General features: G+C 38.1%; 2 protein-coding genes across 8 annotated transcripts in view; one reads left to right on the top strand and one right to left on the bottom strand.

Annotated features, from left to right (window-relative positions):
* slf1 (SMC5-SMC6 complex localization factor 1) overlaps positions 1-2448 on the top strand; it is a 34943-nt gene extending 32495 nt beyond the window's left edge. For all 3 annotated transcript variants that reach the window (XM_051893532.1, XM_051893534.1, XM_051893533.1), the window contains one exon: positions 1523-2448. In XM_051893532.1, coding sequence (XP_051749492.1) covers positions 1523-2028 — 506 coding nt within the window. In that variant the 3' untranslated portion in view covers positions 2029-2448. The remainder of the gene's footprint in view (positions 1-1522) is intronic.
* A 2041-nt stretch (positions 2449-4489) lies between these two features.
* mctp1a (multiple C2 domains, transmembrane 1a) overlaps positions 4490-27349 on the bottom strand; it is a 183612-nt gene continuing 160752 nt past the window's right edge. For all 5 annotated transcript variants that reach the window (XM_051893527.1, XM_051893526.1, XM_051893529.1 and 2 more), the window contains 4 exons: positions 21066-21175; positions 19030-19139; positions 18518-18615; positions 4490-7272 (listed from right to left, as the gene is read on the bottom strand). In XM_051893527.1, the coding sequence (XP_051749487.1) occupies positions 7201-7272; positions 18518-18615; positions 19030-19139; positions 21066-21175 (390 nt within the window). In that variant the 3' untranslated portion in view covers positions 4490-7200. The remainder of the gene's footprint in view (positions 7273-18517; positions 18616-19029; positions 19140-21065; positions 21176-27349) is intronic.

Genomic DNA, 27349 nt, shown 5'->3' with positions numbered 1-27349 from the left:
CACCAAGGGGAAAAGCACGGCAAAGCTTTTTAGCGAGGTGCGGAGTTGTCTGAGCTTTAGCAGAACTGCTGCCACATTAGCACGGGGTTTAAGAGTCAAGTATCTTCAAGAGCAGTTTGCCATAGAAATAGGGAGATCTAAATGTAAACAGAGTCCACTTGACACGGCTGGCATTTGCTAAGCCAAGAGTGAGAGTGTATCGGCTTTACCTTCAGCCACATTAAAGCCACTTTAACTGTGGTCACAGAAGGGAGAGAAAGTCATTTAACCAGTACATATATGGGCATCTACAAGCTCCGTTGTGAAAATCGATGTATTATTCTGAGAAATTTGTTATTGCGAAGAGCTGAAGTTGAAGGAAATGGGTTTGTTGAAGGTTTGTATTATGATTATTTATATAATACATTATGGATCTGTTTCTGTTAATTTTACCTTTTTCTTGATATATTTTTATACCCCTTTGCAAAAACTTCATTTATACAATGCTGGTTAATGATTGAGGCCACACTAAGAGTAAAACACTGAAAAGTATCATGGATACCATGTTTTTCTTGGACATGTACCATGGTATTCTTTGAAATCCCTTTGAGTACCATGTAGATACCATGGTACATATAGTAATCATTCAGTACCATTGTACAATCATTCAGCATCAATGTAGCGTCTCAGTACATCTTTAGTAAGAGCATGTTTATGTTAATCTTTTCAGATGTGTTAACATTAAAGATAGAAATATAACTAACTCTAATATGCCAAACTTTTGAATTTAAACCACTGAAGATCTTTCCTGCCTTAATTACGTAATTTCTTAAGTTTCACTTTGAGTATCACTCAGCCTGTTAATTGTGTGTTAGCATAAGTTAGCTGTGATGCTAGGCTATGGCTCAACATCAGCCAAGTTTCCCTATCGAACTAATGGTGCCTGGAAGATATCTCTTCCTCCTCCTCACAGAGCTGTTGTTTATTTGTCCAACTTTATTTGATTAAAAAAACAAACAAACAAACAAACAAAAAAACATGACTTTAATTACTCAGGATGTCTAGACTGTTTAATAAACTAAAACAATTCAGCAGATTGGATTTTCACATTGAACAATAATGATGACTCAGTTTGCTGTTCACTTTACCCATTGCTAAATATGTTGATGTGACATCACTCACCTAAACAGCGTACATTTTCCAAAGTGTAATGACCTCAACTAGCCCAACCCTGCTGAAAAACAACAGATTAAACCAGCCTAAGATGTTTTCTTGTCTTAAATGGTTTAACATGGTCTAGCTATAGGCTCCTAAGATGGTGTTTAGCTGGTTTAGCTAGTCACTCCCAGCCTGACCAGCTGACAAGTGTCAAAAATCCCCCTAAAATCACCAAACCAAACCAGCAAGCCATCCTCATCTCGTTTAAGCTCTTTTTAGCACTGTAAATAATAAGCAGCCTAGATATTAACTACATCAGATCATGTCAAATGCTTGATGCTGTTGTAAACTTGTACAGTAACTATTGTTTTCTTGTTCCTTCCAGGCTCTCCTCTTCTACAGTTGCGTGACAATGACGGTCAGACCCCTCTGGACCTGGTTTCTCTTGAGGCCCTGCGTGAGGAGCTCCTTCGCTGTGCGGAAGAAGGTGACAAAGCTCTGGACACCCCTTGCTCGCAGGTGCAGGATGTTCCCTTCATAGAGTCCTGCTCATGGGTGCTTAGCTGCCTGTTACTCACCTACCTCCAAGAGCGACACGTACCTACCTACAAAACCCCCCTTACCCCTCTGGACCTTAGTCCCACTGTATGCCGCACCCTGATTCGTCTCCGTCCAGGCACGCTAGCCTCCACCTGGGGAGATTCCTGTGCGGTGAGCCTGGCTGAGGACCTGAGGACTGTGTTGAATTTGGAGCAGTATGTGTCACAGGTGAGCCCCGCACTAAGACGCTGTCATGGGGATCAAACCAGCCTGTTTGTGCAGCTGCTTGAAGATCTGCAGGCGGAGGGGGCGGCACTGATCACTGGACAATCTGAATTTGACTCATTCTAAAAGATTCCCTATAGAGAAACAAGAAGGAATGGGCATGTATTTGACCTGTGGTAAAGCTTTGACTTTTGTTAAAACTAATAGTGGTTTATTTCTTGATGTTTATGCTATAAATTAAGTTTTGAGAATTAAGTACAAAGAATTAATTTTAATTGAGAACTCTACAGTGTGAGTGATTACAGTAAGATTTCTAAATTAATAAGAATTATTATTTGTGCACTGTTTTTTTTTTTTTTTTTTTGGTTAATCAAAACTGGGGAGTATTTCATTTTTGTACAAAAATATTTTTATAAAACACTACAAATTGTGAATGTTATTTAACTGTATTTCTTAATTTTTAATTCTTATATATTTCTTTAACTGTAAAATAAAAGTTTAATAAAATGTATATAAAAGAAAATAAACATAATTTGAAACTTTTAACAATTTTTTAAAGATTAAATTTTTTTTACAACCAGTCAAAAGTGTGGCCATACCTTTCCTACACACTCTTTATTAGAACTATACTCCACATTTTAGTCTTTAAAACTATAAAATAGCGCAAAATGGACATACAAGAATTATGTGGTGACCAAACATGTTAAATCAGAACTGGCAATACTAATATTTTAATGTCTCGATTGCAGCTTAACACACTTTGGACATTGTCAATTAATTTCATAAGATGCATCCTGGGATGCTTTTAAAATAGATTTGAAGTTCACATGAATGCTAGACACTTGGTTGCTTTTTTGTTTGTTTGTTGTTGTTTCCAACTTATTTACTTAAAAAACTTAGAATTCATATGAGAAGATCATGATAAATAACTTTTCACTTTAGCATATATATCTTAGTCCATTAGACAACTCGGCAATACACCTTATCACCACTGTTCTAAATGGACAAACTTAACTTTAGTTGTGAAGCCCAGCCTACAAGATGACATCTCTCAGTTCTCTGATCCAGGATGATGGAGGGAACGCATATGTGTGCCATGTGGGGTTAATAATCAATCCCCTCCAAACAACAGATTCCAGTACAAAAGCAAGAAATCTACCCAAGACCTCCATGAAGAATGAGCCGTTTCCTGATCATGCCCTTTTCAACTACAATCCAAGTGAGTCTCCGGAGGTGACCAGGGATCACGGCTGCTGGGTTTGGGATTAGAACCCAAGACGCTGCGGATGGTCTGAGTCTGACAGCCCAAGAGCGATGGAGGATGCCGAGGTTAATAAATAACAAGCTCAAGTGTTCTTGCTTTCAGCGTGGCCATGATTATTAGCGTCTGGCAACGCGGCCGTTTGTACTAGATCACGCCGTGTGAGACTACGGTGTCATATTGAATAACAGCAGGGATCAGACAGGGAAGAAACATCCAGACTAACAAATGATGGGGGGCCACAGAGGCTGAGAACACAGGGGAGCCCCTTTGGCCCCTGTGGAGGAACACACTGTTCCTCCATCACTCTGAGAGTGTGTGAAGAGCGCTTACATCGTGAGGTGTTCAGTAGGGAAACTTGGCACGTGGTGAAAGCCTTGAAATATAGCAGCACTGGTGAAGGTGTAAGAAATCAATGACTCTTGTGTTTGAAAGATGAAACAGCTTGTACACACCTGTGTGTTTGTCTATAAAAGACCCACCGCTAAGAGCTGATCTAGAGATGAGACCTTGTACCTTCAGTATGCAAACACAATCGCTTTTCAAAGTACTAAAAACTACTTTATATTAATTCAGATGCAAATCACACATCCAGTGTTAGACTAAACTATGTACATTTTAGATGAAAAGCTTAAGCTTAAAAAAGTAAAACATTTTGGGCCTCATTTATAATCTTACAATCATTTCTCAAATCTAGAAGAGTCGTACACGCGTTTTTTTTCGTGCATACATTCGTTCTCTAAATCACACGTACGCACAAAAAAAAAAAAAAAAAAAAAAAAAAGTGCATACTCCTCTCTTCTAGATGTACAATTTATAAATTGCAAATGGTCTTGAAATTGTGTGCATATCTCCACCTTGTAAATGCTGCCTAATTAATGTCATTAACATATAAAAGAACCAGTCAAACGTCCAAATGCTTTACATGAGGATGGTGAGCGACAAGAATGGCTTCGATTTCCAAATACCTGCAGTACTCTGACTCTCTGCCACAAGGAAAAGTGTGTATGTCTACTTAGACCCTGATGTGGCATTAACGCAATTAACCCACATCAAAGACCTTTTTTATAAATATGAATGTTGCCGTGTATTTTAGATCAAATCTGCGTATGGATGTTTTATAAATGAGGCCCTTCATTTCAGCTTAAGTACTAAAATTACTAAAACCGAAATAAAATTATAGCTAAATAGAAATATATAAATAAAAATAAAAAAAATAATACAAATGTAAATTATACATTTTGAAATATAAAAATAAAAGCTAATTCAAAATATGCATAAATACTGTAATAGTATTTAAATAGTAAAACAGAAGTGTACATGTCCTTGTTTACATGCTTTGAGAATTTTTTTTTATTGATGAAAGCAAGCAATAATTATATACATATATAAAAAATTAAACAAAATGTCTTTAAAAGTAATAGACAAATTATTGTAATTATTCATAGTCCATATTTTAGTTTAAGTTTCGTCAACTCTGCCAACTGTTTCAGCCAGTCACAGGGAGCAGTATGACATCACAGGCAACAGGTTTTAAATTTCCACAGACACATTACAATTTCGTAAACATCTGACCACATATATTCTGATTTTTTTTTTACAATAAGAATATTTACAAAAAAAAAAAAAATATTTATGTCAAATAAATAATTTAAAAATCTGGTATAAATGAAAGTGCCTTTATCCTTTTTTCCAATGAATGGATATGTTACATTCTACATAGTTCCCTCTTTACATATATTAGTGCTGTCAAACGATTAATCGCATACAAAATATAAATATATATATATACAGTCAAAACAAAAATTATAGATAACTTTTTTTATATATTTTTACTAGTGGGTGCAGGACACTATAGATAATTTATGTAAGTCAGGATAGCAAAATAAAGTAAACCGTGACATATTATACCCAAAAATTATTCAGACACTTTGACCTGACCATGTTTTGCTTAAGTGTTATCTGACATAATTAAGATCTTTTTTTTTTTGACACAGTTTAACTCTGAGATCTTGTCATATTTTATTTTTTTAAACTATAGTGAATAAACTGTATTAATGAATGAAATGTTCAAGCTGTCTGAATAAATTTTGGTTTGACTGTATGTGTGTATGTATGTATATATATATATATATATATATATATATATCCCCTTACTATATAACTTACTATATAATACTATACTATTTGTTAAATATATACATGTATGTGTATGTATTTATATATACTGTACATAAAAAATACACAGTACATGCGTGTATTTTATGTAAAAACTAACTTTTATTTTGGATGCGATTAATCATTTGACAGCGCTAACTAATTATATATATATATATATATATATATATATATATATATATTCCGAAAAAGATCCACTTTGGTTTGCTTGCAAACACAGCATGTGCACTTTTACAAAACGAAAAGCTTTTGGGATGCAAAAACCATTCACAATAAACAACTCCAATCAACACGTACAGTACACAGAAACACATTCAGGCTTAGAAAACTATCCTTTCTGCTGTTCAGATCATCTGGGTGTTATTGGCTTTTTTTTTTTTTTTTTTTAAACACAAGTCATTGAAGTACCGTCCGTGTCCTGCTCAGTGGGGATTGTGTTGTCTTTGTAATGGAATTCCCTCCAACAAATCAATGGTCTTTCCATAAGATAGATGCGATATGGCAAATGAGAAGTAAGGAGGGAGGCAGAGGGACGAGGCTTGTATCCTTTCTGATGTAGCCCGTGCTGTGATCTTTCATCGCTCGCAATGCCGAGGTCCCTCAAGAGCACCCCGCGGACCCGTCCGTGACCTCCCTCGCAAGCGGATGGATGAAGGAGAGGAAATGACAGAGCGGAATGACAGGAGGAGCTCCAAAAAAGCAGCCCGCGTCCTCCTTTTTCTCCACAGTGGCGTCAGTAAACCTCTGCCCTCCGGTACCCCCCGAGGCCCTAAAGCAGCCTGTCACACACTATCGACTTCTTGTCAAGCAGCCAATCCACAGCAATGAAAACACACACAGACATTCGCCCTTCAAGTTCGGGATTTTTCTAAAGATTTCGGACATTTTTTCCTCTGTAAAACAGGCATGCACGCTCAGCCTTGAGAGTTGAAGATCAAAGTTTGAGTGGGCACAGAAGGTCGGGCGAATGGCTGCAGAGTTGTGGTGCATGGGGAGATGACAGAGGAAGTTGCTTTCAAATGGGAACGTGCCTCTCTCTCCACTCGGTGGCCCAGACTGACATCTTTATTAGTGTAGTGGCACTGCACGGCGTTATGGGAGCAAAGGATGATGCAAGGGTACGTAAACTCCCTAATTCCCACTACGAGGACAACGCTGACACTGCCATGGCTACTATTGGTCAAAGAAGGTTTACAATAAACAATCCCAGCATGCATCATTCATACTGTTAAAAGAACATCAAAACGAAGTAAAGATACTGCAAACCTCACTGTCATGGCTTTTTTTTTTTTTTTTTTTAAGTTGTTTCCATGAGCACTTTAGTTACAGCCATAAATCGGACCGTAACGGGCTCAGCTGTCGACTCTGATAACTGCTGCTCAACAGCTGCGGATAGCTTTAGATATGGCAGTTACCGTGCCGTGCAAATTGTAGGGTGCAAACTGTAACTTAACCACCATCGTTTTCCCTTCTGTAGAGGCGAGGTGTGTCGGCACAGGTGGGCGTATTATCAGCTGATCCTGCTATTTGTGGTTAGAACGGCTCCCTTTGCTGCCGTGGAAGGACACCTTGGCTTTTAGAGCTGTCTGGCTAGTGGCAAGAGCTGACAAATAACCCAGTCTGTTTGACTCTAAAAGGGGTCAAGAGCTTTTGCCGCTCTCCTCGCCACAAAAATAAACCTAAAAAAGGACGGATGGTAATTAACAATGGTCCCGTTTTCACTCTGACCGAGCTCTTTAACTCTCCACGCCGCAGCTGAAACAGAAAAAGAGTAAGGAAGAAAGGCAGAAAGAGGCTGGTTGCCGGGCAGTTCTCTGCTTTTCCTTGGCGTTGGGAGAGCGTCCGTGCGAGGAGACGAGCTATCCTGGGTTATTTTTCTTTCTTTTGTTTGGGCTGTGACTGGGGTCCACTTTCAGCTCTCGGTACTGCACCTGTTAAAACACACAAGAACACACACATGGTCAGGTGGGCGGATTGATAGCTGGGGATGGTGGTGAGGATGAGAAGCATCTGAGTCAAACACAGCAGAGGTTCATTGATGTGGTGCTGGAGAGCAGAGCTGTGCTGTCACACAGAAGGCCACAAGTTAACCATTTACTGCCATTCTACATCTTCACAGTCGCATATGACTGAAAGACACACAATATATATCTATCTATATACACACACACACACACACACACACATGCATTATCTGTTTTCAACACTGATAATAAGAAATGTTTCTTGAGCAGCAAATCATCATATTAGAATGATTTCTGAAGGATCATATGACACTGAAGACTGGAGTAATGATGCTGAAAATTCAGCTTTGGCATCACAGGAATAAATTATATTTTAACCAAGTTAAATAACATTTTACAAAGTTATTTGAAATTGTAATAATATTTTACAATATTACTGTTTTAATGTATTTTGCTCAAATAAATGTTTTTCAAAAACCTACAAATTGCTGCCATGATACCGTTCCATCAAAAATCATTAAACAGACTTTTGAGTTTATCGGCCCAAGCCTATTGACATTAATAAATAAAAGTCTTACAGCAGAAGTAGTTCCTGCAAGTTTTAAACATGCCATTGTAGAGCCCCTTTTGAAAAAATCAAATTTAGATCCGAGTATTTTATCAAACTACGGTCCCATTTCTAAATGACCTTCTTAGAAAAGGCTGTTTTAAATCAATTACAGGCTTTTCTAGTTCAAAACAATATCTTTGAAAAGTTTCAATCTGGATTTAAAGCAAACCACAGCACAGAGATGGCCTTGCTCAAAGTATTAAATGACATTTTAACTTCAGTTGACTCTGTAATTTTAATTTTACTAGATCTAAGGGCAGCATTTGAAACTATTGATCACGATATTCTTATTACTCATTTAGAAAAGACTGTGGGTATTCGAGGCACGGCTCTTGAGTGGTTCAGATCATTTCTTTCTAATAGGACCTTTTCTGTTAATATCAGTCAATCTTATTCAAAATCTGCTCCATTGAATTGTGGTGTTCCCCAGGGTTCAATTCTTGGTCCAATTTTGTTCTTACTGTACATGCTGCCCTTAGGTTCTATTTTTAAAAGGCATGAAGTTTCTTTTCATTGTTTTGCTTACGATACTCAGGTGTATCTACCTTTACAGAAACAGGACAAGAGGACAATTACATCTCTACTAAATTGTCTGCATGAAGTTAAACTATGGATGTACGCAATTTTTTTAAATTTAAACGAAAGTAGGACCGAGGTAATTTGGTTCGGAAACTCTGAGTCTCAAGTCCTCTCTGATTTGGGGAACTTGGCTCCTTTCTGTAAATCAGTAGTTAAGAATCTTGGGGTTCAGTTCGATGTCTCTCTGAAATTTGATAAACAGATCAACTCGGTGGTTAAGTCTTGTTTCTTTTAATTCCGATTATTAGCTAAGGTAAAACCGTTTCTGTCACCTAGCAATCTTGAAAAAAGCTTATTCATGCCTTTATTGGACTACTGTAATTCTTTGTAAGCGGATGTGAGCCAATCGCTGTTAACTCGCTTGCAGTTGGTGCAGAATGCTGCTGCTAGATTGCTGATGGGTGTTCGTAAACACCAGCATATAACACCTATGTTAGCTACTTTACATTGGCTTCCAATCCACTACAGGGTCGATTTTAAATTACTTATCTTAGTATATAAAGTCTTACACAATCTGGCTCCCTCTTATTTAATTGATCTTTTGCATTTACACAAACCTCAAAGGAATCTAAGGTCATCAAACCAGATGATTCTAGACATCCCTAGGACTACAAGCGTTGGAATAGCTTGCCTTTATATCTTAGACTTTTACCTACATTGGGTTCTTTTAAAAGAAATTTGAAATTGTATTTACTAGAGTTAGCCTTTGGCTCAACACTGAGTAAACAAAGTGGGTCTCGTTCTTTGCTATGATGTTTGTTTTACTTGCTTATTTATTTATTACTCTTTTTCCTTCTGTGCTGTTGGTCTCCTTTTTATTAGTTACTATTTGTACAGCACATTGGTCAACCTTGTGTTGTTTTAATTGTGCTCTATAAATAAATAAAACAAACAAACAAAAACATTAACATTTTACCGACCCTAAACTTTTGGGCTTTATTGTATATTGTAGGTCTAAAAGAAAAAAAAATATTTCCTATAATGTTATAAGTGTTTACTTTTTTGCGTATTTGCTATCATTAAATTATAATTATGAATTTATTGGTGTGTACAGTAGTGTATTTCATTCAATATTAAGAAAGTATAAAAATTTGTTTATTAAAAACTTTGATTAATAATTCATTTACTGCTTGACCCAAAATGTGGGTGTGTATTTATGTATACAGTATACAGTTGTTGATCTCACATTGCTTGAATTGAATCAGTTAAGAGTCTTCATCTTCAGTCTCACTATTTGAATGACACACAGAGTTGCAACCTACACAGCTGCCTATCTAGGTAACAAGGAAGCTCACTAGGTTTAGCAACAGAGCAGTAAGGGGAAATATACCAGCTCAATATTCACAGGGTTGTCACCATACTAGAATTCACTTTCAGACAAATAAGACAGCAAGACTGTCAAGTGCCTCTGAGAGAAACAGACAGATCACTGGTTTTCCCTCAGATCTGGCCCTCAAACTGACTGACGTCATGCTTAGACTCCCTAGAAATGTGGTCCATGTACTGCCAACTCAGCAGAAACATCAGTCACCACCTACACTGAGGAGTGTGTCCATCTCACAGCCATCCATCTTGTAGGTGTGAGATTGGGTTTGCCTGTGCCACATTCAAACACGGCATCAATGTGGTCCACAAAGGACTTTAGTGATGTAGTGAGGATGAAAAATCTTCAATTCACTTTTCTCCTAACTGAGTTTGTCTGCTTCGTAGTTTGCATGCAGCTTTTCATCAGGACACAAAGGAAAAATGTACTATAAGCATGGAAAATTGAAAGCATCAAATTAATTGACCAAATAAATTGACAATTAGAAGTACAATAGATTTTTTTTTTTTTTTTTAAATGTCTCTTATGCTCACCAAGGCTGTATTTATTTGATCAAAAATACACTCTAAAACCCAAATTTAGGTAAAATATGGACAAACCCAGCCGTTGGGTTCAATTTTTAAATTCATTGTTTAGCTCAGTGGTGGGTTTATCCATATTTGTCCCAAATATGGGTTGAAACAACCCAGCATTTTTCAGTGTACAGTAAAAACAGTAATATTGTGAAATATTTTATATTTTAAAATGTAATTTAAATTAAAAATGTAGTCAGCATCATCACTGCAGTCTTCAGTGTCACATGATCCTTCAAAAATCATTCTAATATGCTGATTTGGTGCTCAAGAAACATTTCTTATGATCTATGTTGTAAAGTTGTGCTGATTAACATTTTTGTGAAAACCATAATACTTTTTTCCCAGAATTTTGATAAATAGAAAGTTTAAAAGAAGAGCATTCTGTAACATTGTAAACATTTTTACAGTCACTTTTGATTATTTCAATGCATCCTTGCTGAATAAAAGGACTTCTAAATCTAACTGACCACAACCTTTTGAATGGTAGTGTATATATTAATTTAGTATTATATATATATATATATATATATATATATATATATAAAAAAAAAAAAAAAAAAAAATTGCTAGTTACTTGCGAAGGATTTTTTTTACGCTAGTGCTTCTACAGTTTATGAACTGGGTCAATCATTTTAAACTAAAAATTTAAATCCTCTGTATAGTGTACCTGTGTACAAAATAACTCAATGAAAAAATACTACTATTATGTACATTTAATCAGATTAAGCACATAACTGAATTAATTCAATTAAAAATTGTAATCAATGCCAATTCAATTTTACTGTAGTCAATTTTAAAATGACAGCCTTAATAAATAATAATTCAGGGTTGTCAATAGGGTCCATAGCTGCAGCTAGAGAATTTCTGGAGGATTTCAGAGCGGCCTGGCATTCGTCGTCTTCAAAGCGCGCTTTAAATTGCAGCCTAACGGGGTCATTATTTTCGTATTCACTTTAAACATATCAGGGTCGCATCTGACTTCAGAAGCCTCCCTTGAACTGCATGTAAACAAAAGTTTGCGTGTCAAGGTGAGGCGATGAAGATCGACATTAGTGAATCTAATGGAAGAAAAGAAATGAAGGCAAACAACAATAAAGGCTCAATCAAAAGTAGCGCTATAAAGAGTGTGTGGCACGTCAGAGGCTCTATTACACTTAACTGCTGACAGTTATGCCACCCTGTATGGTGCAACAAGCACTGCAGCTTTAATGACAGAGAGCTGTCCCACCCAAGATAACACGGCACACTAGTTAGAGTCAAAGAAGCATGGGGAGAAAGTAAAAAAGGGAACAATACAAAGAAAAGAACTTTAGTAGTTGGAATGAGGGGGGTTAAAGTGACTACGGTGAGATAGCAATTTGGAGCAAGTGCCGAGCACAAAGAGAACATCCGTGGAGACGATGGGTAAAGACCTTGCGCTGCTCAAAGGCTGCTCCACCCTCGCTCCGCTCCCCCATGTTGACAGTTGCACTACAAAACACACTTTGAAGTGTGCTCTTGTGGAGGGGGCGCCACATGCGCGAGCGTTTCGTTTAGCGGTGTCAGACGCCGTCCCGGGACCTGCCGCAGCAGAGTATGCGACGTCGCCACGCTGCTAAGCGTGGATCGGGGTTTGAAGCCACATGGGCGACAGGCAAATATAAATAAGTAAATGAAAGCTGAACATTTTTAATGATACTATTCTATGCTGTTTATAGAGAAGGAGAGATATCTCGCCTGCTTCATCTCCAGTGACACCTAACCTTGCATTAGGGGCATTAAATGCTCCTCTAGAAGAAAAAAAAAATGTTCAGAGACGCCCACAAACAAGCTCACTTCCATTGTCGAGAAAAAAAAGAAAAAAAATGTTTCGAGGTGAAAGAGAGTGGAAAGGCACTGAGGAAAGTTTCTCCTAACTTTTTATTTTCCTAAGGTAAGGTGCATGCTAATTGCTTGTTCAAACTCTAAATAGAAACCCCTGGTGCAGCAAAGACAGGCCTTTGATATGCACGACTGAGGAAAGTTTCAGCACCTACACAACCAACAGGACATGCTCTCTTCTCAGACAGAAAAGTTAAACCTTGCTAGTGTCATGCTCTACTATTTGAGCCTCAGGAATTCAACATTATATACAGTATTTACACAGAGGACCAATATATCCTGTTCGTCCACTTTGTGCTGCCAAATAGTGCAGACCTGCCAAGGCATGGACTCCACTAGACCCCTGAAGGTATCCTGTGGTATCTGGCACCAAGACATTAGCAGCAGATCCTTCAAGTCCTGCAGGCTGCGAGGTGGAGCCACTGTTGGTCAAACTTGCACATCCCACAGATGCTCAATTGGATTGAGATCTGGGGAATATGGAGGCCAGGGCAAAACCTTGAACTCTTCATCACGTTGCTTAAACTATTCCTGAAGAATGTGTGCAGTGTGGGAGGGTGCATTATCCTGCTGAAAGAGGCCACCAGGGAACACCATTGTCATTAAGGTGTGTACCTGGTCTGCAACAATGTTTAGGTAGGTGGCACGTGTCAAATCTACGCCCACATGAATGGCCAGACCCAGGGTTTCCCAGCAGAACATCACATTCCATTCACTGGCTTGTCGTCGTCCCACACGCAGTGCGTCCTGGTGACATCACTTCCTCAGGTAAACAGCACACACGTACACAGCCATCAATGTGATGTAAAAGAAAACGGGACTCATCGGATCAGGTGACCTTCTTCCATGGCTCCAAGGTGCAGTTCTGACGCTCACATGTGCATTGTAGGCACTTTTGGCAGTGGACAGGGGTCATCATAGGCACTCTGATTGGTCTACATTATTATTATATGTGTATGTGCCCACCTAAGACAACACAGCACACTAGTTAGTCAAAGAAGAGTCAATCTGGCCTAGAAAGATTGGCATCTTTGTGCTTGGAGTCAATTGTTTTATTTGTGATAATGCGATGAAACATGCCAAATAGTGTGAAGAAATTATAAACACATGCAAAAACAAGAGATAATCAACAAAATATTAGTAACTGATTGTGTTGTAGGTAGTCAATGTATGCTTTTTCATGTGAGCCTTTTTGTTTTCTATGCATTTTATTTTGTTTGTTTACATAGATAAAATAAAAAAGGTAGCTTTTATCTTTTTTTCAGATAAATACCTTAACCAAGTTTAGTGTTTTGTCCTTTCCTCATATTTAAAAAATATAAAATATTTCCTCATACTTTGATGGTTTATTCGAAATTGTAGGGTCATTAAAAACAAATATCTCCTCTAGACATCACTTTGTCCATGGATGGATGGATGGATGGATGGATGGATGGATGGATGGATGTATGGATGGACGGACGGATGGATAGAGGAGCTATAGATTGAAGCGCAAGAAAAAATAATAAAACAATAAATTCTAACATTGGGTTAGCACTCATTATTAAACAAACAATTTGAAAATATTAGCTTAGAAATAGGGGATGCTTCCTCTGTATTACATACATGCCCGCTGCAAGCTATTTCATAAAGTGTAGGGGACAAAATCAGCCATGTCCATAAATGAAGGCAGTGTCCTCAGAAAACAGACAAATTTTGCTATTGTTTGCCCTCTTTTCTTCTCAAGTATGTGCCCTTCGCAGGTGATGAATTGGCTGAGAGCTGAATCGCACGGCTGCGGCTGCATTTTAATCTCAGCATTTGCATAGGCCATAATGGAGCCCTTGGCGTGCTAATTGCTAGCGTCCCAGTTACGCACGCAGTTCCTCCATTGGCTAATGGCACCATAAAGCATGCGACAGGACACGTCTTAGACACCTGGTAGAGAATTTTAAGTTGGTAATGCCGGTTGGCCTCATTTAAGAGACAAAGTATTGCATTATATCAGACTGTGCTTTATTCAAAGCAGTGAGGCAGGCACACAGCAGGTAAAGATATTCTCAGAGGGGTCTATAGGCGGATACATGAAAAGAACATAGAGTGTGTAAACTGGGAGAGTAATTCAAAGTGAATACGCACCTCACAGCAGGTTTGACATATCACGGGTCTCCTGCAGTGCACTTAAAAGGCCATGGGCTCAGTGAACAGAGGTGGTATGTATTAAGATTTACAAACACACCTTAGAATAACCACAGCACTTGTGTATAGTGTACACTTAACCTGTCTGCTCTTCACAACACCTTCAACGTGGGCAATTAATAAAGTAATTTAATGAATGTATCCATTTAAAGGGCATTTTCCAAAAGGAGAAAAGGACAGCAGTGCCTTCCCAAAAAATCTGGAGGAGAAAGTAATCAACAGTCCAAAAATATATTACAAAAAGTGTGAAACCACTAATTTAGTAGAAGTGTCCAACAGCGACACCAGCGGATAAAGTTTCAGAGGGAGGTCTTAAGCTCACTGTTTTGAAGTATGGTGTGGATTTGAGAGTGAATGGAGAAAGAGAGGTACATAAAATAAAATAATATAAAATAAACTGTGATGGACTATCTGTCCGTCAAGGGTGTTTCCCTACCGAGATTCTGGAATACGCTCCAGCATCCCTCTGACTCTACATAGGACAAGCGTTTTGGAGAGTGGATGGATGGAAAATAAAATAATTGCAATTAATATAATAAAAATAACAAAAATTGGCAAACAACAGCAAGTAGTACACATAAAAGTAAATAAAACATAATTGTTACTGTATTAATGCTGTTATAACTTTTGTTATTTGTAAAGTAAGTAAAAATATTTAAATTTAAGAAATAACCTTCATAAATAGTGTGCTTATATGATAATATTATAGTATAATAATATATCAGATGTTTATTGTTAAGTTTGGTAAATGGTATTCTTTTAACCCAGTAATTGTGTAAACATCATATGGACCTGGAACATTAAAGGATTAGTTCACTTTCAAATGAAAATTACCCCAAGCTTTACTCATCCTCAAGCCATCCTAGGTGTATATGACTTTCTTCTTTCTGATGAACACAATCTGAGTTATATTAATAAATATCCTGACACATCCAAGCTTATAATGGCAGTGAACAGGACCAGCAAGTATGAAGCTGAAGAAAGTACATCCATCCATCATAAACATACTCCTCACGGCTCCAGGGGGGTAAATAAAGGCCTTCTGAAGTGAAGCGATGAGTTTGTGTAAGAAAAATATTATAAAGTAAATAAAGTAATTATAAAAAGTTATAAAGTAAAATATCTAGCTTCCGCCAGACCACCTTCCATATTTAACTTACGAAGAAAGTGTAACGCCTCTCGCAGTTCAAAACACATACAGTATGTCCTACGCCTTTCATATTCAACTTAGAAAAAAAAAAAAAAAAAAAACTGACGTGACATCAGTATATAGTTATATAACTCAGATTGTGTTCATCAGAAAGAAAAAAGTCATACACCTAGGATAGCTTGAGGGTGAGTAAATCTTGAAGTAATTTTCATTTTAAAGTGAACTAACCCTTTAATTTACATTGGGAGAAAAAAAAAATAAAGCCAGAGAGGGGAATTTGCCTCCTCCTTTCAGTCCATAACACGCCGCTGGTCTGTATCCAGCGAAATGCATATGCATATACACCTTCTGTAGCCCCGCCCCTTTTCAGCGCTCGTTGCATTCTGTCTTCCGGTTTGAATTTCCACAGCATGAATTTATGATCTTACGGATTTATGAATGAACTGCTCGTTTTAACATCTTCCCAGTCTACTGACATTTGTTATGACATCCGCTTCAAACATTACAATGCTCATTATAACTTTCGTTAACTCGTATAACTTCGTTAACCAGCTAATTACTCTTCGACAGTGATGCCATAGAAATATACAGAGCTACCGCTACAATGGAAGTTCAAACACAAAATTCTAAAGATGGCTGTGCATTTGTTTCTGTGCCACACAAGGTCTATATGAGCAGCACACTCAAAATAAAACAAACAAGGTGAGTTAAGAAATGCACCCACAGAGCTGTGGGAGTTGTAAGTTCCCATTCAAAGACACTCTGTACTCACAGACTGCAGCATAGATGCCCTTTATATAAAAAGTCATTAGAAGCTCATCAGTTCATGTTGTTCTGAGGCACCTCCAAATGATCTGTAAAAGAGGCAATGCTGGCCTCTCTCGGCCTTGCAGGGCTTTCATCACGGGACTGTGCGGGAGGCGCGGGTCACGTCAGAACCTCAAAAATAGCCCTCCATTTTTCATTTGTACAGAACGTTCGGGCCCCTGGGCATGTGCAGATCACACCCCGATACAGGGACGCTTTGTTTAAGTCTCTGAGGTCCCACAGAAGCGCAGCCTCCACCCCGCCCATTGTCTCTAACCCAGAAAACAGAGGTGAACGGACCTCCACGGGCAGTTGTGCGATGCAGAGCGGAACGTTCCGCGCATCATGCTGATGTTCAAGTACTTTTCTGGACTGTCCTAAATCAAAAGCTGGAACAGGGCACAGAAAGCCCACGGCGCCCTGCTCTTCTGAGCGTGAACCTCACCGAACATCATTAGCCAGGTCTACTCCGGGCCTCCTACCTGCAGGGACCTTCTGGGCTCCAGGTGTTTGGGGTAAACGCACCTTAGCGACCTAGCCACATCGGGCTAATTTAGAGCAGGCTACCTGCAGCTGCAGGGCCGATGTAAAGCCACGCAGGGGCTGGGGATTACGACTCTATAGAGATCAAAGCCTGCCCGCCGCCCCGGGCTCATCAAAGGCGAGCGTGTCTGTGCTGATGTGGCAAGCGATTGGTCCTGGATCAGAGCCCTGTGTCACCCCCGCCGTCAGCACCGCAGGGTTTATCCCGACACAGAGGAAGCACGATAACAGGCCGGGCTTGTGTTTACGAGCTCAGGTTTTAATTGCAGTTAAACGCCAGCACCTCGCTGCTCCAACAGAACGCTGTTGATTACGAACGGGACAATGGGGCGGGCCACATAACTCAGATCTCACGGTTAATATAGAAGCAGACCGGGAGAGGATTACTGCTTTACACTCATTACGCTCAATAACAAAGCATGACTCAGTACAACACAGCAAGAAGTCTATAAATCTACAGAGAGACACGTGCAGATTGAAAACATCACAAGTCATTTACATTCAACTTAACTAAACGAAATTTATGAAACACATTCCTCATGAAGGCTAACAAGGATAAGAATATAATTGGGTGTTTCTTCACCTATGGATATCACAGGAGGTAAAATCCAAAAGGTAGATTTGTGGACTTCAATAACACAAATAAATATTTTGATATAAAATATTGCTTGTTTACTTTTTGTTAACAATATGAATATACTGTACATATATCACAGAAAGTGTCTCTTTTTTAAAATTGTATTCTATACCATAGTGTTATTCGTACCAAATTAATAATTTCTCAAATTATGTATTATGTTTTATATAATATGACAGTGACAGATAGATAGATAGATAGATAGATAGATAGATAGATAGATAACAACAACAACAGAGACAGTTGTTATTTAATTTTAAATATTAAATTTAAAAAAGTAAACATTTTAATCAATAAACATTGCTTAGATCACTGTTTTAGATTATCTTAAATCATGGTACATAAAAGTACTCCTAATTACACCAAATTACAAAGAGTAAAATCAATATAATATTAATTAGCATTATATGTATTTCCACAGAATAAAGTGCCATTATAGGTATAAAAGTTTAGGTGAAGTTTGTTTAAAAAGTCAACATCTTGCACTCTTTCCATGGTAATGAGTCACAAGGCTGTCTGTGATGACAAGAATAGAATTCCCTGATTCTGCATTTATGCATATTACCATGAGCGGAAAGAATAAATTAAAGGATAGAAAATGGAACGGGGAGCCAGAAAACTATGCACAAATACATTCTCACACAGCAGAACCATCTGAGTTCATTGTTATTATTTTATTATGTTTGCTAAGGCTAGCATCACTATTACTGTTGCTCATTTTTAAAGTTGGAGATTGAAACAAACCAACAGAAACTAAGTTTTAAACTTTAGTGCATAACTTCTCCTGCACTATTTGTGCTACAGACAAAAATGACCCCTCAAATCATGAGTATTGTAGAGAGGTGTGAGACATGACATAATCTGAATACATACAGGTGTTACAAAACAGAGTTTCAATTTTGGGGTAACCGTCATAAAGTCGGGGTGAATGTTGGAAGGAATAACCTACCACTTGAACGTCTGAGGGCACTCGGGACAGGAAGTCCAACAGCTCATTGTTGTCGATGCTGTATGGGTCTCGCAGTTTTTTGGTGAACTTGTTCACACCTGAAAGTTGAAACAACAGTGGTGAATATAGGCCTCACAGATTGCAGTTCAGAAGGACCTTATAAGATCCTGTACAGATTCTGAATCCTCGTCTTTTTACTTTAAAGTATAAGCTGCTATGGAGCTGACAGAAGCTCTGCTCTCTGACCTTGTAGAGCCTCTGATCTGAACACTGTATGAAAGAGCACACAGGGCATTAGCTACTAGTGAGTTTGCCCTGAGCTCTGCAGTTTGCTGTCCTCCCTGCTGTTCTGGTGGCGAGTCTCTGGAGCATGAAAACTTAAACTGCCACTAAACTCTGTGACCTCCTGCAATAGGCCATTTGCAATTCTAAAACACGCTTTATGTAACATGCTACTCTGTCTCATGTTATTTCGTCATGACAGATTGTAAGTGTAATGGACGACAGCTCACCCCAGGCCAGAACTATGTATCTGATAGGAACGTAGTACACCACAAGAGTGGCCGCACACAAGGCCACTATGGCCAGCCAGCTGAGGAAAGGCACAGTCCAGTTGAAAGTACTGAGAACAGAGAAAAGGATGAGTGTGATATATGTACACAGATTTACACCTTTCTACACCAGACGTGAAAACGATCAAAAAAATAACCCATTATAATCAGTGATACTGTCTACACTGGATGCAGCACAAAATGAAGACACTCCAAAAAACTGATGCCCCATTCTATTTCTGATATACTCCATGCAGCTGCGCTACTTCCGACAACAGGACAAATGGATTTGGAGCTGTCACTTTGATGCATCCAGTGTAGACACCATAAAGCTCCAACAATGGTCAAACCTGGTGTAGGCACAACATTACACTTTTTCATGTGAGTTGGGCCTTACAAAATTATACTATAGTTGCAATATTTTATGAAAACAACAGTTATAACAACACCTTTAAAACAATTTTGTTTCGACATACACCATGTCAGTACAGTATTTTTTTTTTTTTTCCTTCGTTTTTTTAAGTAACTTGGTGTACCAGGTAAATATCATGGCACACAAAATTTATAATGATTCAGTGTCATGGTATATATCAAGGTACAGTAATACTATCTTATACCAATGCTAGGTTATATGAAAGAGTGGTAAATTCTGTAAGGGGTCAAAATAGAGGGTTATAGCTGCTAATTCTAATTCGAATTGCACTATAATAACATACACAACAACAAAAAACATCCTCATTAATACTTTTATCTGGTTTTCCACTTTTTCTAGTGAGGTCTTCATTGAGATTCATGCTTAAAACAAGGAAAAAAAAAATGCTAACAGGGTAAAAACGACCTAAATTCAAGATACACTACCATTATGCAAAGATTGAGGTCGGTAAGATTTTTTAAAAATGTTTTTGAAAGAAGTCTCTTCATGGCCGATACAAACATACAGTAAAAACAGTAATATTGTGAAATATTAGTAGAATTTAAAATATCTATTTTCTATTTTAATACATTTTAAAATGTAATTTATTTCTGTGATGGTAAAGCTGAATTTTCAGCATCATTACTGCAGTCTTCAGTGTCACAGTGTCCTTCAGAAATCATTCTAATATAAGAAACATTTCTTATTAATGTTGAAAACAGTTGTGCTGCTTAAAGGATTAGTTCACTTTGAAATGAAAATTAACCCAAGCTTTACTCACCCTCAAGCCATCCTAGGAGACTTTCTTCTTTCTGATAAACATAATCGCAGAAATATTAATAAATATCCTGACGCATCCGAGCTTTATAATGGCAGTGATGGGGATCAATGAGTATGAGCTGAAGAAAGTGCTTCCATCCACATCCATCAATCATAAATATGTGCTCCACACGGCTTCGGAGTGTTAATAAAGGCCTTCTGAATCTAAGTGATGCGTTTGTTTAAAAAAATATCCATATTTAAACAAGTTATGAAGTAAAATATGTAGCTTCCGCCAGACCGCCTTCCGTATTGAAGTTACGAAAAATAGGGAAGGCGTAGGATGTAGTGTAAGCTTTGTGAATTGCAAGTTTTACACTTTCTGCGTACGTTGAATACGGAAGGCGGCTTGTGCGGAAGCTACATATTTTACTTCATAACTTGTTAAATATGGATTTTTTTTTTTTACACAAACGCATTGCTTCGATTCAGAAGCAATGCATTTATTAATTATAAATGTCTTTACCATCATTTTTCATCGATTTAATCTGTCCTTGCTGAATAAAAGTAAAAACAAAAATCTTACTGACCCCAAACTTGGTAGTGTACATTCTCTAAAGAAAAGTTTTGCCTTTTAGGTAAATTTATCTTGGTTAAGTATGTTTACACAAGGATGTTTGGGAAAACAAGGCAAAAGTACTGATTAGGAATATGACTTTTGCATTGTAAGCAAGTGTGTGTGTTTGTTTGAGTAAGATGTGACAGAGGTTGGCACGGTGGTGCCCACGTGTCTGCTCAGACACAAGCAGCGAGAGCTGAGACTTACTTCTTTATCCTCTCACCATAGGAGGCCACTTCATCCAGAGCATTCTGTACACTGATACACACATCCTGAATGGCATACAGCTTGTTCATGAAACCCTTTCTCTCTGAGTCCTGAAAGAATGAGAGGGAGAGAGAAAGAGAGGCTGGGCAAATGTATTTCCACACAGCTGAAAGAGCATGAGGACCATCAAAGGCTTGGTGAGCTCTTTCTCTCTCCAAGTTCTCCATTCTGCAATAGACATGTTTAAAATTAATCACACTTTGTGTATCAAAAAAGAGAAGAATATTTATTCTAATACTTTCTTCAGAGAGAACTAGCTATGTTGGGTAACCAGGTTTTACAATGGTGACATCATTGTGGCCATCACCACCATCATTACTTTGAGCACTAAAAATCTTTTCTTTTCAACTTTTGATGTTCTTGAACTTCAACTTCAAAAAAAAAAAAAAAAAAAAAAAAAAAAAAGAAAAAAGAAAGAAACTGGCCACATGAACCTCAAAAGTAGGCGTCAGTTCAATGTTTCCACAGTCAAAAGGCTCTGATTTTAATCTTACAATAAGAACAGTCATGCAACAGTTGGGCTGACACAGAATGTAGTGACTGAGTGTGGACACAGACAGACTGTTGTAGTGCATTGATGTGCTGAGACACACAAACACGTACCCTTCCACACGCACCTTAACCCTTAAAGAGAACGTTCACACAAAAATAGAAATCCAGTAATTATTTGCTTATCCTCATGCAACACGACAGAGTAGCCTGGACAAAACATCTCCAAAACATCTCCTCTGTGTTTCACTGAAGAAAGAAAGTCATACAGGTTTGGAATGACACAAATTATGACAGTGAACTATTCCAAAAAAGTACAAGATTAAACTCAAATTTCATCTATTTAACCTACATAGATCTGCACATCCATTTCCTTCTATCGGACAACGTTCTGAAGATAAAAACTGAAATCTTGGCCTATTAGTGATGGGAAAAATCAGCTACATCCAGATTCCCAAACCCTGACACAGGCTATGCCCCTCCGGAGGGCCTACACAAATGGACTGGCAGCACTTAAGAAGAACAAAATGTCCTGGTGAAATGGACCTAGTGGGAGGGCACTGCCATCCAGCAGTGAGCATCACTATGCCTTTGCCCTGGGTCTGCTTTATGAGAGCTCCAGGCCTCTGCTCAACCCTGCCCAGGTTTATCTGGAAGCACTTCAGTCGCCATCCTCAGGCCTTTCATGGAGATCAATTGAAATGTCACTGCAGCGGATCATGTCCACAATGAGACGACCAGCTACTGAACCTCTGGATCAAAACCCACTGTGCAAATCAAAGCAGCAAAAGAGGGAGCTGGAGTTCACACATAGAGACGCTAACATAAGACACATCTATCTCTTTTGTGTGTGTTGTATAAAGGAACGCAAGTGGGTCCTACAAAATATTTGCATTTAAAGGAATAGTTCATCCAATGTTGTGTCATGTTGTTTTTAAAATCATCTTTTATGTTCCACAGAAGAAATTCATACAGGTTTGGAATGACGCAAGGGTGAAGAAATGGTGACTTCTTTCATTTTTGGATAGAATGAACCTTTTAAAACACACCTACACTCTGAAAAATGCTAGGTTAAAAACAACCCAAGTTGGGTTGAAAATGGACAAACCCAGCGAATGTGTTGTTTTAACCCTGCGGTTGGGTTAAATGTTTGCCCAACCTGCTAGGTAGTTTTATTTAACCCAACTATTGTTTAAAAGTTACTAGTGCTGGGCGGTATACCGGTTCATATGGCATACCGGTTTCAATTTTGAGACTGATATGTATTTTTCAAAAACCGCCATACTGGTGTGTAGCTAAAAAACAGCTGCTGTATCTATTCAATGGCCATGAAGCGCAATGTAGAGCGTATAGAGATCAGACTTCTATTAACTGCATACCCTAATGGAAACAACTTTATACACAACAATAAATAACTCTCTTTAATACTGCAAATACCATGTAGAGTCATATGATTTCCGCGATTCAGAAAACACGGATGACAGTTAATGTTAGTTAATGACAGTTAAAAAAATAATTTTTTGGGTTCATTTTAAGCAAGCCATATATTAATTTTTAAACAATAGTTGAGTTAAATAAAACTACCCAGCAGGTTGGGCAAACATGTCCATTTTCAACCCAACTTGGGTTGTTCTTAACCCAGCATTTTTTAGAGTGTACTATGCTTAAATGTGTAGCAGGTTTTTGCATGGTTGAGCCACAGTCTTCATCTATCTGTCCAAGCCCAACTCCTAAATGAATTTTTGTAGGTTTAAATACACATCATGTGTCGGCTCTGAAAGACAGAGGTGACGCAAGCGCACAACAAAGAGGCTAATTGTAGTTCGATTAACAAGTTAACAAGCAGGAAATGTCTACAGTCCAACTTTAATCTGTTCTCAATCTGTCTGACTCCAAGGCCCCTCTTTGTTCAAGACAATATTCAAATGCCCTCTTATTTGAGATGATATGTACCTCTGGTGCTTCTGTTATAAGGAAAAAAAAAAAAAGGGCAGTTTAATGTTGTTTAATCTTTACTGGTTCAGGACCCCTAGTTGAAAACCACTGTTTTCTACCAACAGAACAGATATGTAAAAGGTTATGATATACAACTCATGCCACCAGTGAAGCAATGAATGAGACTGGTACTGGAATACCATCCCCAAAATGAAGAAATACGCTTATAATACAGAGATGGGTCTTAGGAAAAACCAGATCAAACTGTCTGTACTTCCTCAACACACACACACAGTGTCCCATCCATCTCCCACGCTTTGTACTGGATCCCACACTTGAAAAATGAAGCCCAATATGGCCTGCATAACCACATCGCCTTCCCAAAAAGCCACACAAGACAAATAGATATAATTAGACCGCGTCCCAGGGTTATTTTTCTTAGCAAATATTTAACAAGACTCCCCTGTCCGGACTCCCATCTGGTTTGCGTTATCAAGCGAAACAAAAGTCCAACATACCCTCCATTGTATCGGCTGCTATATGAGAAAAGAAGACTTTGAGGGACAAGGTATCGGTGTGTGTGCATGTACGAGCGAGCGAGTGAGGGTGGAGGTGCAGGTCATGGGTCTCTACAGTCTAAACCATTACCACATGGCCCTCAAACCATGAGCTAACTCCGATTTCCTGCCTTCAAAAGTGGATTGAGGAAGGCAGGAGGTTGGAATAACACTAGCCTGGGGAGAGGCTTGTTTTCACTGCTCCTCCGCACTTCTCGCACACACACATAAACACGCTCACACCGCTACGAGCCGAGGAGCAACCTGCTGCAGAAGAGCCCGCTGTGGATCCTGGCTGAGCTGTGGGCCGCTGAAGCGACACATGGGCATTCCATTACCTCAGGTCCTCTTCCTCACGTATGCGGACACACGTCGTGACGCAGCAGGAGGCACACTTGATGTCAGCGGGCAAAGGGAAATTGATATTTAGTCAAAAATCAGTTCTGTTTAAAGTGTCTTCAAACAGTGCAGCCAAATCTGAACTCCTCTAAATGCACAATGTCAAAATATAAAAAGTTTTAATCAAGCGATATCACACGCTCTACTGAAAATCAGCACCGCTGTAGGCTGCATTTACATTTTACATTTTATGATTGTTAGTGTATTGGTTTTTAACTGCTGTTCTATGAAAAAGTTGTTTAAGGGGCAATGGGTGTCCACTATAAATAAAAGGGAAAATCTTTTATGTTTGTTTCATAAAGTTTCGAAAAGCTTTTATACCATTTTCAATAAAAGTTTCAATTTAATGAATCAAAATGTCACATGGTTTAACCATCAAAAAAAGTAATGACATATTTTTCTAACATCTTGAACACATGTGAGTACACACTTTAGAATTATTTCTAAATGTTTTAAAATATATTTGTCAAAATTAAATTTAAAGGAATAAAAAGTATTTATTTTTTTACAAATCATGCATTACAATCATGAATATCTTTAATATAATAAAAAAATACATTAAAATAAAATATTAAATATATATATATATATATATAGAGAGAGAGAGAGAGAGAGAGAAAGAGAGAGAGAGATTATATAGATATTCAAATGTATAAATTGATTTTTATGTATTTAAAATAAAATATTAAATATATATATATATATATATATATATATATAGAGAGAGAGAGAGAGAGAGAGATTATATAGATATTCAAATGTATAAATTGATTTTTATGTATTAAAAAAAAAAAAAAAATTAAAAGACAAAAAATCGACCCAAATAATAATGACTAGCATTAGATTCGTTACTTTTTTTCTCCCACAATTGAAATAAAGCAAAATTATATCCAATATTTAAATTCCATATAAAACTAGTAAAGCCTGTAACTTAAGTCTCACCACTAACAAGATAATTTTAAAAATGAACAAGTGCTTTAACAAAACACGCTGTTACACTTTATTTTAAAGTGTCTATGTTACAGTGTAAATCTATATTTAAGTACTGAGTAATAACAATTAACCTCATGTACTTACTATAGGGTTAGGTTTAGGGTTTAGTTCATGGTTAGTTCATGTAATTATGCATAATTTACTACAGTAACAACATGTGTAACAAGGAAACTAAAATAAAATGTTACCCTTTATTTTAAGGTGAGGTTGTTACAATGTAATTACACAGATAAGTAAGTACTGTGTAATATTAATTAACTACACGTACTTACTACATAGTAAGGTTAGGACTGGAGTTTGGCTTAGGATTAGTTACTTGTAATTATGCAGAATTTACTGTTATTACTACAAGTACATGTAACATGTGTAACTATGTCACCTTAAGATTTTGTTTGTTTGTCCAAACTGATGGCCAAGCTTTAATCTGCACTTTAAATGCCACAGACACCTTCGATAGACCCTAAACAATCTAAACACCGGGCCATGTCACAATAGCTGTTTCCATCCACTTATTTTTATGCACATTTTGGGATATTGCATAAAAAGCTGATGGATGGAAACGCCACAATGCGCATAAATTGTAAAAATGTGCATGCAAAAGTATGCACTTGTTTGAGTCTGATACATTTTTATGCAATAAAACTACAATAAACTACGATGGAAACACATTTACCGAATATATTCCTCGATGCGTATCAAGAAAATTATGTGACTTTGAGCGATGGGATGGCATAACTGGACTAACCAGCGGGCCGATCTTTTTGCACAGCATCTCAATTGCTGTTTTAGTTGTTCTGAAATGCCTGAGCAAAGTCTGTCGTTACAGTAGTTCGGTATAATTACTTTCCAGAACTGTCTCAGGGATCTGCCTCCGAATGCAAGATAACATGACAGGGTTTATTGCGTTTCATCTGTGCAAATAAAATAATTGATTATATACAGTGGCTTCTCCTACTTTTCTTAGTGATATTTAGCACCAGTTTTTCAGGAAGGGTTTCAGGGTATCAGGTCTGTTCTCTTCGACTCACTGGAGGGAAACACTGCTTTATTCGCAAATGTTTTAATGCGATATTCAAATTTTATGCATAAGTTACATTAAAAAAAGTGTTATTTTTAATTTGAAAAACTATTACCTGAACAATCAAATAACACCCCAATTACACTAAAAGTTAAATAAGCTTTGTGACATCAATGGTTGGCAAATAAATGAACAGACACTTCCATCTTGAAAGCACAGTGCCGACATTATATATTATTAAACAGTGTGTTCTGTAAGACTGAGTGCAGCTGTCCGGGACCCCCTGGCGCATCCCCATTACCAAACTCCTTAGGGCTGCTAGTGCTACAGGCAAGCAGAGGCAAGTCCATTCCAGCCAGTTCTCAACATCAGGCTATTCACACCTCACCGTCCCATCAGGAGGCTCCAACTCCTTCGCAATGGGCAACCAGCATAGCGGGAGACTGATGAGGTTGGCACAGACCAGGACAGACACTTCGTAGAGGGCATATCTTGTTTGTTAACGACAGCAGGAGGGGGAACGATGTCCCAGGGGCGCCAAACTTCATTTACACCAAAGCCAGAGCCCCAACGCAAGAGGACGGACCCCCAGCCGGGCCTAATCCACACCCACACCCTTCTCTCGGCGTGTTCGGGGGGAGAGAAAACAAGATTCTTTGATCTAACGCAGCACTAAAGGTGAGGGGAACAAAGGAGGCAGATAAGATAGAGATCAAGATGAAAATGAAATCATTTCACCCGGGCCGGGCTGCTCCCTGGATACGCGTATTATTTGTTTGTCTTCTCTCATTTCGAGCCAAAGGAGCGCTGACCCAGACGGGCAGAAGTAGGGA

The sequence above is a fragment of the Ctenopharyngodon idella genome, chromosome 5 (assembly GCF_019924925.1).
Source record: "Ctenopharyngodon idella isolate HZGC_01 chromosome 5, HZGC01, whole genome shotgun sequence".
Lineage (NCBI taxonomy): Eukaryota > Metazoa > Chordata > Actinopteri > Cypriniformes > Xenocyprididae > Ctenopharyngodon > Ctenopharyngodon idella.
The sequence above is the reverse complement of the archived record's forward strand: the minus strand, read 5'-3'. Positions and strand labels throughout refer to the sequence as shown.